Here is a 16543-nt window from a genome sequence, read left to right on the forward strand (position 1 = left end):
TGTGATTTGAGCTTGGTCAGTGATGCTAACATTAAACTCCTTTGGTCTGAAATAGAGTGTGGGGGGAAAGCCACAGAGTGGGGAGGGAGCAGTGGAAGGGGCACTCTGCATGTTTAGCTTATACTGTGTGTTTTCTCTTGTCCATCATACATCCTAATTTGTGACCTGTTGGTAAAGTTTTATGCAATGGACTTATATCCTGACTCTATATAAAGACGTGCTCTCCATCTGTTCTAAAGGGTGCTGTGCATTTCAGTGGAACACACGTGTTGGAGAAATCACAAGAACACCTTTAACAAGTTACAAGAAGTTCACACTTGAAGCACTTTGTGACTTTCTTACACCATTCAGATTACCAAGAAGCAGTGGTATAAACTGGTGTAGAGCAAGTGCTCTGACATAAAATTTTCACAGTAAAGTACCACTTTGAGTAAGTAACTTTAGTTGGGAGGGAGTGGGGTGATTCTCCAGCTGTTTTGTGTCAAGTTTTATGTGGCAGTTTATATTGTTCCTTGTAAGTTGCTAAATAAAACGTACCAAACATTTTACAGTTCTGTTTTTAACTGAGCAAAATAAATTGAAATAACTACTTGTGATGCTGAATTTTCGCTGCTAGTAAGACATTGCATCCACATACCTTTATCTGGCAGGAGACTGCTAGGCTCATTACGAAAATAAAGTGAGCAGGAGAAGAGGTACAGTTGTGGGATTAAAATGAAACCTCACTGACTATAAAACGAGTTTTGCTACTGCCAAGCGCTGGATTGGAAAGTGCTGGGAGAAGATAGACTCCATGACATCTGGACTACATCCCCCGGCAGCCTGCGCGCCGCCCCGCCGGCCTTCCCCTACCTGCGGCGTGCAGGTGGGCGCGGTGGCTGCCGGGGCTGGTAGTCCCTGGGGAAGGGAGGGAAGGGAAGAGAAGGGCAGGGCAGGGCATTCCGGCCGGCCGGTCGGGCGGGGTGCGGAGCCATGGACAAGCTGAAGCGGGTGCTGAGCGGCCGCGACGCGGAAGAGCCGAGCGGCCTGGCCGAGGTAGCGCTGCCGCTGCCGGGCGAGGGGACCCGGCCGCCCGTCCCCGGTGTGCTTGGCGCGGTGGCGGAGCAGCCACCCCGGACAAGGCGCCGGTGGCGTGGGCGGGCGGTCCCGCGTGGGCTCCGCCAGCGCTGCCCCCGCGGTTCCCGGTGCCGCGGCATGGCCCGCTTTCCCCGGGACACTCGGGAGGGTGCCTGAACGGGACACGGCGCGGCAGCGCCTGAGAGGAAGCTTTTCGCGCTCGGTAGGACGCAAGAGCTACAAGTAAACAAGTTTCGCTTTTGTTTTCCTCCTCGTTTCCAGGTTATCGATGCTAATTCCTTAGGTTGGGGCACCCGAGTGAAAGGTTTCATTGCGTGTTTTGCGATCGGATGCCTGTGCTCGATCTTGGTAAGGACTTTTTGCCAGATCTCCCCAATATTTGAGTTTCGGGAGCTCAGATATTACAGCTTCCCTCTGTGCTGTTGCTTGATTTTCCCGAGTCTCTGCGGAGACGTTTGACTCGGTTCCAGTTAGATGCAATACGCTGACTCTTAACAAGAATACCAGTAAATGCGATTTACTTTCTTATGCGTGATTTTACAGTTTGGCTTGAAGTTTTCTTAAGATTTCTTTTGTGACATGACACTTCTTGGAGATATATATATATTATATATATATATATATATATATATATATATATATATATATATATATATATATATATATATGTATATATGTATATATGTGTGTATATATATATATATATATGTTTCGATTTAAAACCTATTAATTTCTCCCCATCCCCTTTCTCTAAATGTTCCTTTTTAGGGTAGTTGTCTGCTATGGATACCAAAGAAAGGGCTGGTACTCTTTGCAGTGTTTTATACCCTGGGGAATATTGCATCCATTGGGAGGTAACGATCTTTATATTTCCCTAATACAGATGAGAAACAAAAGTAGAATGATAGTGCATGAGTGGTAGAAGCTGTTGCATTTGCGAGAGATTTGCTTTTGTAGATAATTTTCTTGTTGAATTCTACAGAACAGCATTTCCCCAGTAGTGCTGTGAAATGGTAAAAAAAATCTTAATTTGCTTTATTGTTATTAGTAATGCATTCAAGGTAAAAGTTGCTCATCAGTAAACAGGAATCGCACTCATACTATGAACATTGAGGTTTTTTGATTTTGTTGGTTCCTCCTCCCCCAGATAAAAATAATTCTTTGCCATTTTGCATTTGGAAGTGCTCTGTCTGTTTTGGTGATTATGTTTGGGGCGGTCTGTCTGTCAGGGCAAGCATATGTAGTAAGACTTCATGGCCGTCTAGGTTCCTGAAGCAAAGCCCTGCATACTCTGTGAGAAGCCCAGCTTGCTGTGATTGTGGATACTTAGTGTGATGCAAAAAAGCATAAATAATACTTCCAATGGAATTGGAAGTAATATGCTAATGAGGCAGAATAATTTAGTATATGAGGCAGAAATATCACTTCAGATAAAACTTACACCTTGTATAATTCATCCAGTATCCATCACCAGGGCCCTAAATGAGGCTGTAGATCTGGTAAGGGATCAGAGAATGGATCCAGGCATGAAAACAGCCTTTTATGTAGAAGAATTGAGCTGGATTACCTGGCAATCCACACAGAGCCTCTGTGGATGGTGTTCTTGAAGAGCAGATTTAAAAAGCATTTTTGAAAAGCAGGTTAGAAAAGCATCTGTCAAGGATGATCTGATTGGAGCTGACCTTGGCCTGAGCTTCTAACTTGATAGTTCTGCTCTGCTTCTGTTAATTTTAACAGAACAAGTGTGAATAAAATTGTAAATACTTTGCGCAAAGAAAAGGAGGAATGGATTTTGTCTCTTTGTATAATCCCATTTCTTTTGTTATGCTGCACTGATTGCCATAACAACAGAGGGTACTGATGCCCCTATGGCAGCAGACAGTCTAATCTTACCGAGTTTTGCTTTTGCCTTTCTCATTTCCGTGTTCATCTTGACTTGTTTTTCACAGCACCATGTTTCTTATGGGACCAATGAAACAATTGAAGCGCATGTTTGAGCCCACACGTTTGATTGCTACTATTGTTATGCTAGTAAGTATCCAGGGAGTCACTTTGAACTCATACACACCTGGCAGCAATTTTCATTCGAGCCAGCTGTGGCTCAGGATGTGTCTGGAGTTGGTTTTTTGGTTCGTGTTTTTTTTGTCTTTTCTTAAAATGTCAAACACTGCACATGTTCTGCAGTGGAAAGGTAAGTGTGGCCCCAGAAAAGCACCTCTCTGGTAGGCAAGACTGAGCTGAAGCCAGCTTGTTTTGCTAAATGAGCATTAAGGGTCTGTGGCTGGTGTGTGTGAACCATGCATGTGCTTTTTTAGGGTGCTTGAGGTCATAACATTATATTTATGTGTTGCCTAAGAAGTGAATGATGGGTAACTAATTTTTTTAAAGTTGTCCTATGGATGTTGCTAGATACTTTATTTTGCATAATTTTGTCTTTTTATATTTTGTCTGATTGCCTTGAAGGAGCTGTGTAGGTATTTCTACCTTGATAAAATCATCTCTTCATGACAAAGCAAGTGGGGAAACTGCCTTGGTCACCTTGCATTAGGGATCATCCCAGCTGGCTGATAGCTTCAGGTTTTGAAACTTGTACGACAGAATGAAATTGCAAATTCAACATTCAGTGGAGTCACCCTTGGAATTATTTTATTTTCAGAAGATGGAAGTTATAGCAAATCCTGTGTTGTGTGCGTTTCCATGTCTGAAAGTTGCTGATAAGTTTCAGACTGACTCTTCTTTAAAGTACACAGGTTTTTTTGTCTCTGCAACTTTCCTGTTTGCTTCTGGCAAGTCAAAAAGTTGAAAGGTGTTTCAACTTGCATGAAACCCCCATTTTCAGTCTGAATGTCCTCAGAGTGCTTGCTTGTATTAGCACTTTCCAATTTCTCTTTACACATCCAGAGATGCTGCAGAGCTTGAGAATTTGACTGTGTATGCTTGCAGATCCAAGCAAGAAGCTACTGTGTGGTGTGTGTGTGTGTGTGTGCTTTGTATGCATTCAGGATGCCTGGAGTCAGGAGTATTCCTGGAATGTCGTTCACTGGGATAAAGCCAGTCATTAGATGTATGATGCAGTATTTAGACCAATATACAAATCACCACTTTAAAACTAATAGAAGAACTGCATTTGTTGTCAGTACTGGTTGAGCTCAAGTGAATGATTTCATTGGCAATGCATGTCTGAATATGCAGTACTTTATGGGGTTTTTTTCCATTCTAGCAGAAAGATGCACATTATAATCTCTAGTAGCACAATGGTGCATGTGTATCTAGAGGCTGTTGGATGCTGATGAAGGGAGATGATTTATCAGCATCTATCATAGATAAATGAGCTGTCATAAATTGAAAATGGAAACAAATAGGAGGCTTCTGTTAAAACTGAGGATTAAAGCAGAAAATGATCCTACTACCCCCCAAGATTTTACCTGTAGTAAAGAAAGACACAGTGCAACTCTGAAAACAGAAAAAGTGCTGTGCCTGACTGTGAATGACTGTGCCTTACTTCAATATATACACAGGAGAGCTACTAAGCAATAGCCCAAAACTCTTGAAAGTGTAGCATGGTTTTAATTGGTGAGCTTTTAAGTAATGACATAACTTCAGTGCCGTGGTAGCCATGTAATCATCAGGAACTGTGCAGAAGCAGAAGGACTAAGAGTGGTAAGTGAAAAGTATTTGAAAAGTCTTTCTTATGCGAAATGATGAAATATGGTGTGTGCCTGTGACACTAAGAAGTGTCTGGGATGGAGTAGGGACCTGCAAAAGAGCTGCAGAACCTCTTCCTCTTGCTCCTTTGCAGCCATAAAATCATTTTCTGGAGATACCAGGCTGATATTTCCTGATTGCTTTAATTCACTTCAGAAATGTAATAGCGAGAGCACTTTAAATACAAGGAACTTTTAAATATAAGGAACTTTTATGACGTAGAATTGAATAAAACTGGTAAATGATGTAATTAATTTCTGTCTCTGTGAAGGACCCCATTACAGTGTTGCAATATTTATAGGAACTGGAGTTGTTTATATTTTTAATTGAAATAATTTGTTTTCTTCTAGTTGTGCCTCATACTAACACTGTGTTCCGCTTTCTGGGTGAGTACTCGAGTCCTGTATGTATATATAACTGGAGTTAAGGTAACTGGAGTGTATTTTAAAAGTAAGATTCTTACACTGTTGTCTCTGCTGTGTTTCTTCCCCCTTCCCCTCTCCTCTCCCCTCCAGTGGCGTAAGGCAGGACTCGCGCTGCTTTTCTGCATCTTACAGTTTTTTGCCATGGCATGGTGAGTGATTTCCTCCCTACACACTCCACTTTCTGCTGCAGCTGACACCAGTAGCTGAATTGTGAGTGGATTTTGATGTGGAGTTAGGTGGAAGGTAAATTTTTTCCTTGTCAATCCCTTGGATTCAAGACAATGCATCAGTGAGGAGCTGACCTGTTCCCACTTCTTGGTCTCTCACACCACTATAGAGGCTGTGGAGACAGAGCTCAGGGCTCCATTTCTAGAGGAAGTTCCTTTGATTTCTCTGAGCTTGAACTGAGCTTGGTTTTTATTCTTTTCCTTTTAAATAAATTTGTTGCCTACTATCTGGTATTCCTTTCCTGAATTTGTTCTCGTTCAGACACCCAGTTATGCCAATCAAACTGTCAGTGTTCTTCATGTTAACATATGATCTGTGCAAAGTCACCTAAGGAGTGCACAAACTGATACAGACACCTAGCCAGCCCTCAACTCTAATCCTGCCTACCTGTAGGTGCTGGAGCATAAAGAATACTGGATGCAGGAGAGCTGTGTTTAAAATGCTTTCACAACATCCCCCTCTATTTTGCCATAGTGTTTGATACCCTGGCTGGGCTAAGATGGCTTGCAAAGATACTCCTTCCTGTTACTCACAAGCTCAAAGCTTCATTTTGCTTATGTAACATGCAGTTTAGAATATCAGAGGGGTTGTTCTTATTTGTGATTCTAATAAAATCTGACATGAAAAGTAACTTTCAAAATCATTCTTCTTAGGTACAGCATTTCCTTCATACCATATGCAAGGTAAGTTTCCCTGCTCTCTTACTCTGTGTCATTTTGAGGCTTGATCATACGGAAGGTTAGTTTAGAGAAGCATGGTCATGTGTGGCTTTAGAAGGTTTTCCATGGTGCTGGAAATACAACAAGCATCTTCTCTAGTGGGAGAACACAAATGGAGAAAATGAGAGGGCTTCCCACAGAAATATGTAAGCCTGCTGACCAAATACTGAGCATAAGGCTTGCCTTTGGAATGCCTGAATGCTGGTCCAAACTGCTACTATACAAGTGTATTCTTCTGTGTCCCTTTTGTCCTGTTCTCCCCCATGAGCACTGTCCTGTGTGAGCACAGAGTTGTGTCTCCTGCCCTACCCTTCTGCAGTGCCCTGCCTCAGTGCAGCCTTGCAGATGTCACTTCTGCAGCAGGTGGGCACTGGGCAGACCAGCTTGTCTCTAAGGCATTTGTGTAGTCGTGCAAATCATGTTAATGCAATGAATACATGGTCAGCTGATCTCTACAGTCCTCAGTGTCAGTGGGATAGTAGCATGGAATGACTCTTAGCAAATAATGTAACCGAGGTGGCTCTGATTCTCTTGTGTGTTTTTTTTTTCTTTCTTCTGCCTGTAGGGATGCTGTGAAGAAATGTGTTTCAGTCTGTCTGTCCTAACAGGAATACTGGATGCCTCACAAAGTTCTAGGAAGTTCTGGGTAGAACTGTGTTGGGATCACTGTGTTGTGTAGTTTCCTACTTCTGTCTTGAACACGTGCCTTTCAGCTGCTTGTTAGAAGCTCCTTGTGTTACACCCAGTGTCTGCAGTTGCTTGGGTTTGTAAGCAATGGTGTCTGTGGGACGGGGGGCTTGTGATCAAATGAAATTCAGTCTAGCAGAAGAATTGGGCAGAGGTCCACAATTTGTTATGGTGATTCTTGCATAAATTCATGCATTTGGTTTTGCAAAAGTTTCATAGTTATGAGTGAAGTCTATAAAGTGAAGACCTTGGCCCTGATGGGACGGACTGTGCCAGTTCTAGAGTTGAAAACTGATTTCTTACCAACAACTTGGGATTTTTAAAAATAGCCTTATGTCACTTAATCTTTGCACTGTTTGCCTTGGATAATGGAATATTGGTATTCTTTCTTTTCCTGTCTATCTTGCAAAATTTTAGGTTTATGAAACTTCTAAAAGATGTAATTTGAAAAGCAAACACGATTGTGAACTAACCATGAAATGTTTGCATCTTTAATGAAATATTTAATTCTCAGTCCATACTGATAGTCTTTCCTTAAAATACATGAAGGGGACATTTTCATCTGAAAAATCTTGTTCCTGTTGGAAAATCACTTGTAAAATAAGGTCCATTGATGTTCTCAGCTACCAGAAACTTGAGTTCTTTTCCATGGTCATGATTGCAAGGTAGGAAGCTGACATTTTTCACATGAAGTGAGGTGCTTCTCTTCTCCTCCAGCTGTAGCATAAGAGCAATGCAAAGGGCAAGCAATAAAAGAATTTATGTATGTCCTTCCTCAAAGGACAAACTGTCATAAGGTAGAAGTGGGCTATTGTTTTTAAGCAGCCTGGGTCAGGCAGAAGACATTTTCTTCTGAACTTGTAAATAGGTTAAAACTCCAACATTTCTCTTTGTTTCTTTGCAAGTGGAATCAGTTTTTTTGTTTTTCTGCTAAAACTCTTGCACACACCAGTGAACTTCTCTGTCTGCAGGAGAAAGCACAATATCCTGTTGCCTGTGGTAGCAAGGAAAGCATGAAACAATCCCACTGCCAGTTCCAAACAAGTGCTGAGCAGACTGTATCCAAATTCTAAGGCCACTCTGTGTTCTCTTTATCTTCTGAGCTACGTATAATCATTTACTCCCACAGCACTGCAGTGGTCAGTTTAATATCTGAGCACAGATTCCTGCTTCTGCTGTGTGAGATAGTGTTTAACTGCTTTCCCCTTTCCTCTTACCAAACTGTCTTGCTGAAGCCAGTGTTTAAGATGATGGTTTTCCAGTGCACTCTAGTGGGAACTGAGGCATCTCTTCCTCAATCTACCAAGAGTTTAGTTGTTTAAGAGCATTGTGCTTGCATGCCAAGTGTATCCCTGACTTGTACTACAAAGACTTTAATGTAGGAAAAATCTGGATCTACTTGGCTGTGAAGTATAAGCTCACAGTGAAGGCAAATAGTTCTGTGAAAGTGCCTAAGAAATTAATTAATCCAAAATCTTAAATTTAAGTGTCCTTCTGATAATTTATAAAGCTCACTACCACCCACCTGTAAAGATCCCCTAAGAAAATTAATTAGAGATTCCCTTTTGCAGATGGTATGAAAGGGAGATCTTGACAAGTGTTCTGTGGATCCCAGGTGGCCAGAATTACTGTTGCAAAGGCATTTGAATGGAAAGAAGGCATTGATGTTGGGATGAAGCAGTTATGCAGATTCAAGTACTGCGTCCTGGTGCTTTTTTTACCTCCCGGGATTTAGAAGTTAGTGTTGAAATAAATATGTTGACTATTGCTCTTCTTGAAAAGATGATTTGGTTAAATTCCCAAGAGAGACTGGGAATTAAAGAAAACTGATCCTTCTTTTCCCTGGCTGATCTAAGACAAGTGTCTAAACTGATGTGTGTCTTTTTTTATCAGGGATTAAGTTCAAAACCTAATTTACATCAGTCAAAAGACCTATGCCAGTCTTTTAGGATTTTCATAATGTTTACAGAATTCCTTTGTATCAGGGAAATTGAAATGCAACCCTAATGCCTTTTACATTCCAATATTCCTTTAATTTTAGCATCTCTGAATATCCCTGGAAGAAGCTACAAGCACAGTATCCATTGTTTCTCCTTCCCCTCTCCAGCTAAGTTACATTAACTCCAATCATCATTCCAGGTTCAGCAGCCACGATAACAGAATTTGACTTTTGGGATTCTTTTTTTAATTATTTCAGATTAGGAGGAGTACTTGCCTTTTGCTTATTCCTTGGCTAGCTTGGGCAGGATTCTGGTAGCCTGACTCTCTGGAGTTCTTCTGGAAGAACAGTACAATTGGGTATGGTGAATATTAGTTTTTCAACGTGCACTAGTTCTAGCGAACTAGAACCTTTTAGCTGGCTCTTGTGAACACAGCCAAGTAGGAAGTTTATGAAAATGCTATTAGATAGCACATAAATGGATTTTTGTCCTTTCCCCCTCTCAGTTTAAAACTGTAATTCCAGCTTCACAGCCTTTTATTCAGGAAGAGAGAAGAACAAATCTTTGTTTGACTGCACAGCACATGAGGCTAAGCAATTGTGCCCTTACAGGAAGGGAACTCAAGGGAAGATGGCAAGGAGACAAGGATCACAAGAGTGTCTCTGGGGTTTATGTTGCCCTTTGGTGTTATATTCTGTTCCTGGGGACATCAGACAGTAGGAGAGACTTGCCATATTCTTGCCAACATGTGAAACATACTCAGGGTTTGTCGCTTCATCTACAAGCAGTTTTTACTTAAAATAACTCTCCCAGAACAAAACTCTTTAGATTCTTACTCACTTTTAAATAGTTGGAGTGAGGCTGTTGACAAGTTTATTAGTAAAATAAATTTCCACTTTACTGCAATACTTTATTTTATTTGATTTTTACATAGCTGGGGAGTAAACTATATGAATATTCCCTCTTGAGTAGTTTTCAATCTGAATTAGATGATATCATTATACTTTTTTTTGGTCATTAAACCTACTTTGTGTTACGTTTTGATATCAGCTTTGGTTATCTGCTTGGTAGGAAGCATGGTGGGTATTTCTGAAGCCTTCCATCTCACTGTCCTTGAGGGTAGGAATGTTTGTTGTGTGTGCTCTACTGCAAATAGAGAGCTTGTGGTTGGAATCACAAAGCTCCTTCCTTCCCAAAGTCCTTGCTCAGTTGCCTACAGCACTTAATTCAAAGCTGACTTTCCTAAGGAAACTTCTTTGATGCTGGGTGCCCATCTCAGTAGGATTTGGTGTTCTAACAGAAAGTTAGACCAAAACACTACAGGCCTCAGCCTGTAGGCCAATTTGCCCACTTTTTTTCACTTTTTGCTGTACAGATAACATAACCTCAACCAAGCAGCCTTAGCGTACAGTTCTAGCAGGGAATTTGTATATCCTGGATCAGCTAACTTTCCAGCTATATTAGAGAGGGAAATAGGGAGGATGGTAGTCATCTGTTCCCAAAGTACTGAGACTCTATACATTGAAATGTGTGATTTTTTTTTTACTACTTCAACGTTTTGCTCTGTTTCATGTGGCAAAGTCCATTATGAATACTGGTACTATCTGAAATGGTTAAACATTGATGATGTGAACAATTTAATCTCATTTAGTATTTATAGTAATAAGATTATTCATGAGCTGTTAAAAAAACCAAGAAGGAATTTTCTACCACAAGTTGAAATTCTTTTCAGAAACCATGTTTTTAAAAGGACAGTGTATTGGGCTCTGCGTGTGCCTCAGACTTCCTGAGAACAGCTCTTCCTTCATTTTGGTACTTAATCATGTTCATGAAAGTGAGATCACTGTGCTGTTGTAAACTGAGGAGGAGGAGGATGTTTAAACACGTTTGGCTTAAATACTGATGTTTACAACCATAGCAAATACTGGCCATTTTGGAGGGAAAGCACACAAATGGTTTCTTGTCTTAAAACTATGTGCCTCGCCTGGTAAATTTTTTTACCAGCTGTGGAATTGTTTTGTAAAATAAAAACCAAACTCAGAAATTCTCTGCAATGTTTTATACTGTTACTGGTTGTGTTTGCTGATGTGCTTTTTCTGTGTATTTACACTGTCTGATTTCTACTTTGATAAGCATCTTTTTTTCTGACTTACATCTTTCTCTGTAATGAAGTGAAACCCTTACAAGTGCTGTTTATTTCCTTCAATAAAGTTATCACTGCATTAAATTAACTGTTCTTACAGTCAATTTTCTTAATGTTCTTATGGCTTTTGAAACAATGCTGATTCTCCTGATGATGCTGAAATTGCTGTGGGTAGTTTGTTTCCTTTTGTTCATGTGTTTGGTTTTTTTAAAATTTCTGCCCTGTCCTCACTTCCTTTGCTGTAGACACAACTTGTACTGCTGGGGGGAGTTTCTGTGTCACCAATGTTTTTCAGCAGCTTTATCCAGCAGTTGCAGGCACCTAGAGAACTGGTTGGCACGAGTGGAGTTGTTAAGGTGAGGATGATATTTTTATTCCTTCTCAATGACCTCAAGAGTCAACCTAGGTATGCAAACAAGCTATCCTTAGTCCATGCTACAGAGGAAATAATGCCTGGTGCTATTCTGTCAGCAAAGACAACAGGAAGCAACATGCTTCTGAAATAAATATGCTCTGAGTGCTGATGTACAGTCAATAAAATGTAAATGAAGTAAATTATCAATGATTTATGAAGTTGTGCTAAAAATAATTAGAGGCAATTATTTTATTTTTCTTAGCTTTCAAAGAGCTGGTCTGTTTAAGTGTGTGCCTACTATGCATCCAAAGACCTGACATGGTTTAATATTCTTTGGCAGTGGTGTATCAAGGCTGTGTGTACATTAGGCTGTTCAGGGTATGTTACACTTTCTCCTAACTGACAGGCAGGTGGGTTTTTTCCCTGTCTGCAGGGGTGGTGGTGAGACTTGTGTGCTCTGGCAGACTGTGTTAAGTTTTCAATTACCTTTTTCTTTTTTTTTTTGATTGTTCTTCTAAGCAAGCTCTGTCTCATAGCTGACTGAACTGAAATTTCTGTCCTACAGGAAGATCCAAAGTTGTGTTTGGAATACAAGCAGCAGCCTGTCTTCTGTCATATAGAAACCTAAGGGTTTGCATTTTATCTTTTTGAAAATATTAGAGTGTCCCAGGAATGTCAGGAAAGCTGAATACATCAAGGCAACTGCGATTCCTCAAAGGGCAATAAATCTTTTCAGTGTCTAATAGCTTAGAGGTATTTTGCTTGCCTAACTCAACCTCCTGCATAACAACAAAGCTGCTGAACTTTGCCACTTCATTCTCATGCTGAGATCTTAATACTTGAATGATTATTTAAAAAAAAAGGGAAATCTTCATTTGAAATCCCTAAACAATGATCAGCTGCCCTAAAGCGCATTCTGTTGATTCATGAATTAGCACCTTAGAAATGCTCTGAAAGGGTTTGTCAGTTTTGCTATAACATCTAGTTCCTGAGTCCCATTGCCTTGCAAAGTCACCGGCATTCAAATTCAGTGACAAGGCTCTTGGAAAGCTGCTCTAATGTCTGCCCCTTTCCCTTCTTCCTCAAGGTCTGATTTGCAAGAGAAGGTATTTCATGGATGTGAGCCATTCAAAGGTGAGGGTTGATAGTTATTTCCATCCCTTGCTTCTACCTTTCCTGTTGAGCTCAGCTTTGGTTGCAATACTTGTGGGGGTACAGGCTTGTAACTGCCCAGCCATGAAGTGCTGGAGATTCCTAAAGGGGAAAAAAATTCTGGTTTTCTCACTTTTCAGAAGAAAGCTGCTGGTGAATTAGAGATGGAATAGTCTATCTAAGCTGCCAATCTTTGGGATTGCTATTTTAAGTTAGCCTGGTTGAAACCCTTTTAAGTTTCTCTTGCGTTCCCTTGTGGCATCTCTAAGAGAAGTTATTCCCGAGAATTTGTGCTTCAAAACCTCTGTGGGAATAAGTGTGGAGTAACATGGGTGTAGTGTAAAAATGGTACAATGAAAGTGTCACCTGGTCAGTATGATTTTATTGCAGCTTTGAGGGGCTGTCATGCCATAAAACCTGGGGAAGTACTGGAAGCTGGAGGCACATAGTGACAGGACATGGGTGAACGGCTTCATACTGGAAGAGGGGAGGTTTAGATTAAGGATTAGGAAGAAATCCTTTACTGTGAGAGTAGTGAGGCACAGGAACAGATTGCCCCGAGATACTCTTGATGCCGCATCCCTGGAAGTGTTCAAGGCCAGGCTGGATGGGGATCTGAGCAACCTGGTCTAGTGGAAGGTGGCCCTGCCCATTGCAGGGGGGCTGGAAAAAGATGATCTTCAACATCCCTTCCAACCCAAACCATTCTATGATGCAATATGTGGTGGGAAAAGAAAATATTTTAAGATGGGCATGTGCTCCTGTAGTTTCTGTTTGTGTGTAACAGGAAGTGTCAGCCTCATCACTTTTGACAGAATCAACTGCTTCAATGAAGTTATAATTGCAACTTGTTAACCCTCATCATTAGCAGAAAGCTTTAACCGACACATCCACGTCAAAAGTGCATATTTGTTTTGCCCAATAAACACTGAATGTGTTACTTTCGTTCTGAGATGTTGTAAATAGAACTTAAAGCTTTGATTAGAATCTCTTACTTTTAAAAATATTTTCTGATCTTAAAGATGTAAACAGTAATAGTTTCTTCCTCTAGGTGGTAATTCATGTCTGAAGACATCGCTGAAGATCTTCAAGTAAAAAAAAACAAATTAGGGAAAATTATAATTATTGTTTAAAACAAACTAAATTACATTCATCACCAGCCTGACTACATATATTTGGTTTGTCGTCAATGTTTTGGTGAGGACGCTACAGGGTTGGTGTCGCCCTGTTCTTTTAAAAATTTTAAAGTTCTTTTAAAAGTTTTCTATGCCTTCCAATGTTTATATATTTCTACTGGAGTTTCTCAGGCACTGTTCATGTAAATAATGATTGTTTTGCATTCTTCTTTGTGGGAGGAGAGAATTGATGGACTGTTGGTTTGTCCAGTGTGGTTGGAGAGGTGGCAATTTCATCCTCCAATCCACTGTCACTTTTGGAATTCTATATATTGTGAGGTCAGAAATAAAATTGGGCTCCTTTTGTTCTTTTGCATCTTAGAGTGAGTGCATGAGTTATTTCGTGTTGTAGTGCGACAGGTTGGCTTCCCTGGGAAGCTGCCAGAAGCTTCCCATGCATTGATAGCGCCAAGACCAGCTGGTTCCAAGATGAACCCACTGCTGGCCCAGGCTGAGCCCACCAGCAACAGTGGCAGTGCCTCTGGGGTAACGTATTTGAGGAGAAACAACCCTTGCACTAACGCAGCCAAAGAGATGGGAGAGAATTTGTGAGAGAAAAAGCCCTGCAGACACCAAGGTCAGTGGAGAAGGAGGGGCAGGAGGTGCTCCAGGTACCAGAGCAGAGATTCCCCTGCAGCCCATGGTGCTGATCATGGTGAGGCAGCTGTGCCTCCACTGCCCTTGGAGATCCATGGGGATGCAGAGACCCACCTGCCAGAGCAGCTGGATGCCCATAGGAGGCTGTGATTTGTGGGAAGCCCAAGCTGGAGCAGACTCCTGGACAGAGGAGCCCACACCAGAGCAGGTTTGCTGGCAGGACTTGTGACCCTGCAGAGGACCCACACTGCAGCAGCCAGTTCCTGAAGGATTGCACCCCATGGGAGTGACCCATACCAGGGCGCTATGTGAAAAACTGAAGGCTGTGGGAAGTACTGATGAAGAAGTTCGTGGAGGACTGTTTTCTATAGGAGGAATCCTATGCTGGAACAGAAGAGTGTGAGGAGCCCTTCCCCTGAGAAGGTCACTGGCAGCGAGGGAGAAGAGAAAACCAGGGGGAAACGTAGGCCTGGGAATAAATGAGGGGTGGAGGGAAGGTGTTTTAACATTTGGTTTTATTTCTTATTAGCTTACTCAGTTTTGATTGGTAATAAATTAAATTAATTTCCCCAAGTCAAGCCTGCTTTGTCCATGATGGCAACTGGTGAGTGATCTCTCCCTGTTCTTATTTCAGTCCATGAGCCTTTGTAATGTTTTCTCTGTCCCTGCTGAGGAGGGCAGAGGATGGAAGAGATAGAGCAGCATCCATCCTTTGGCAGGTACCTGGCAACCATCCAGGGTCAACCCATCACACTGCATTAGGTTTTTTCTTTGGGTTTGTTTTTCTTTCTTCCTTCTCTTTTTAAAAAGCAGAAAGATTGCTGTGGAAAGCCTTCCCTGCTCTCTGGGCTCAGAATTAATCTCAGTATAATCTCAGTTATAACACCAGACAGGGAGGTACCACTCAAACAAGCTGCCTGCCTTTCTGCTAAAAACCTACCCGGGGGAAGTTATTGAAACTGTGCCCTCACCCCGACATTAATGAAAAGGCTAATCTTCTTTAAGTCTCCTCTAGCATAGCAATCTCTTAAGGGGCTGGACACATGATTAAAAAACAGAAGGAAAACAGCTGTCTTTTTATCCTTTCTCAATTATTCCATGGTAGTTGATAGGTGTTGATTTCCTGGGAGTGTCATGGTGATGGAGGTTACATTTCCCTGTGTTGTTGGGACTCAGTGTTCAGAGGGGAGTTAGTTGAATGCTGCAGTGGGAGCTTTGGAAATGGAAAGAGTGAGTCTTATTTTCTGCAATTTCATCTGATGATGAAGGGCTGCCTTTTCTTTGGAAACATGCAGCTAAAGGCCAAAAAACAGCTATCCAATGTCAAGACAAGAAAGGCCTCTTTAATTACCTTTTTTCTTGTTTGCTTTTTTCCCCCTCCTTTCTGTGTACCTTACCAGCTGGCGGCCAGGGGCATTTAAGAACAAGCTTAATTAGAAAGTCAAAAATAACCCCTTGCTTTTTCCTGCTGAAACTTAGTGAGTGAAGTCCAATAAGAATTGCAGGATTGTTCTGATTGTTCTTTCACTGCTCTCCCCAGTCCTCATTGCTTCATTTAAAATGTGAGTTACTAAATTCTTATTAGTGAATTGGAGATGATTGTGAGTGTTGTGCTTGCATTCTGAGCTAGTTGTGCTTGTCTATGATCCACATGGAGTCTGATCCCTGCTTGGAAGTGCCCAGCTCTCCCAGCTGGGTTTCAGGGAAAGCTTTCAAATTTGCAGGTTTTTTAGGGGCATTTTCTGTTCCTTCTTCCACCCCTACTGATTTGCTTGTCCAATTAAATGGGTGATAAGTGCAAGAGGGGCAATAAACAGTCCCCCCTGCAGTGGCACTGGCTGTCAGTCACCAGGAACATCTACTGTGCTCCTCTGTAACTCCAGCTACCTTTTCTTCAAATGTCAGGTTCAGGAAAATTTAACTTCCAGCCCAAGAAATAACCCACATGTGAGAATGGATTGTTCTCTGTGTCCTGGCAATACCTACAGCTAGTGACATTAATCTGTTTGGGCCTCTGTTCCAACACCTGTAGACATGGAAAAATTAATCTTGTGAGAAAGTAGGAGAAAGAAGGGTTGTTTGGAAAGCATTCCAAGTTTTTATTTAGGTGAATGGAGGAACAAAACATTAGAGGATCTCTCACACTTCTCCTAAAACAGGCTAAATATTCAAAGTAAATTTCCACAGGTAATATTTTTGTTAAATGAAAAGCCAACAATAAACAAATAGCTGTGACTCTGAATCTTTCTGGTTTCTGTTCTGCAGCCCTCTCCCATGGCAGCTGTGTGACACAGCTGTACACAATGCAAAGAATCTTCATTCATGGAATCTGGAATTGTG

The 16543-nt window shown here is 41.4% G+C and overlaps 1 protein-coding gene across 2 annotated transcripts; it reads left to right on the forward strand.

Moving 5' to 3' along the window:
- Positions 1-882: 882 nt before the first annotated feature.
- Positions 883-11028, forward strand: SFT2D2 (SFT2 domain containing 2). Of its 2 annotated transcripts, XM_068181014.1 has the most exons (8): positions 883-1035; positions 1339-1425; positions 1846-1931; positions 3027-3108; positions 5133-5168; positions 5298-5356; positions 6089-6118; positions 6720-11028. In XM_068181014.1, exons 1-8 carry the CDS (start codon positions 973-975, stop codon positions 6757-6759), a joined length of 483 nt encoding a protein of 160 aa, XP_068037115.1. In that variant the 5' UTR covers positions 883-972; the 3' UTR covers positions 6760-11028. The 2 variants fall into 2 exon arrangements, with proteins under 2 accessions (XP_068037115.1, XP_068037116.1); XM_068181015.1 differs by lacking the exon at positions 5133-5168.
- The last annotated feature ends 5515 nt before the right edge of the window (positions 11029-16543 follow it).

The sequence above is a fragment of the Anomalospiza imberbis genome, chromosome 2 (assembly GCF_031753505.1).
Source record: "Anomalospiza imberbis isolate Cuckoo-Finch-1a 21T00152 chromosome 2, ASM3175350v1, whole genome shotgun sequence".
NCBI classification, from domain to species: Eukaryota; Metazoa; Chordata; class Aves; order Passeriformes; family Viduidae; genus Anomalospiza; species Anomalospiza imberbis.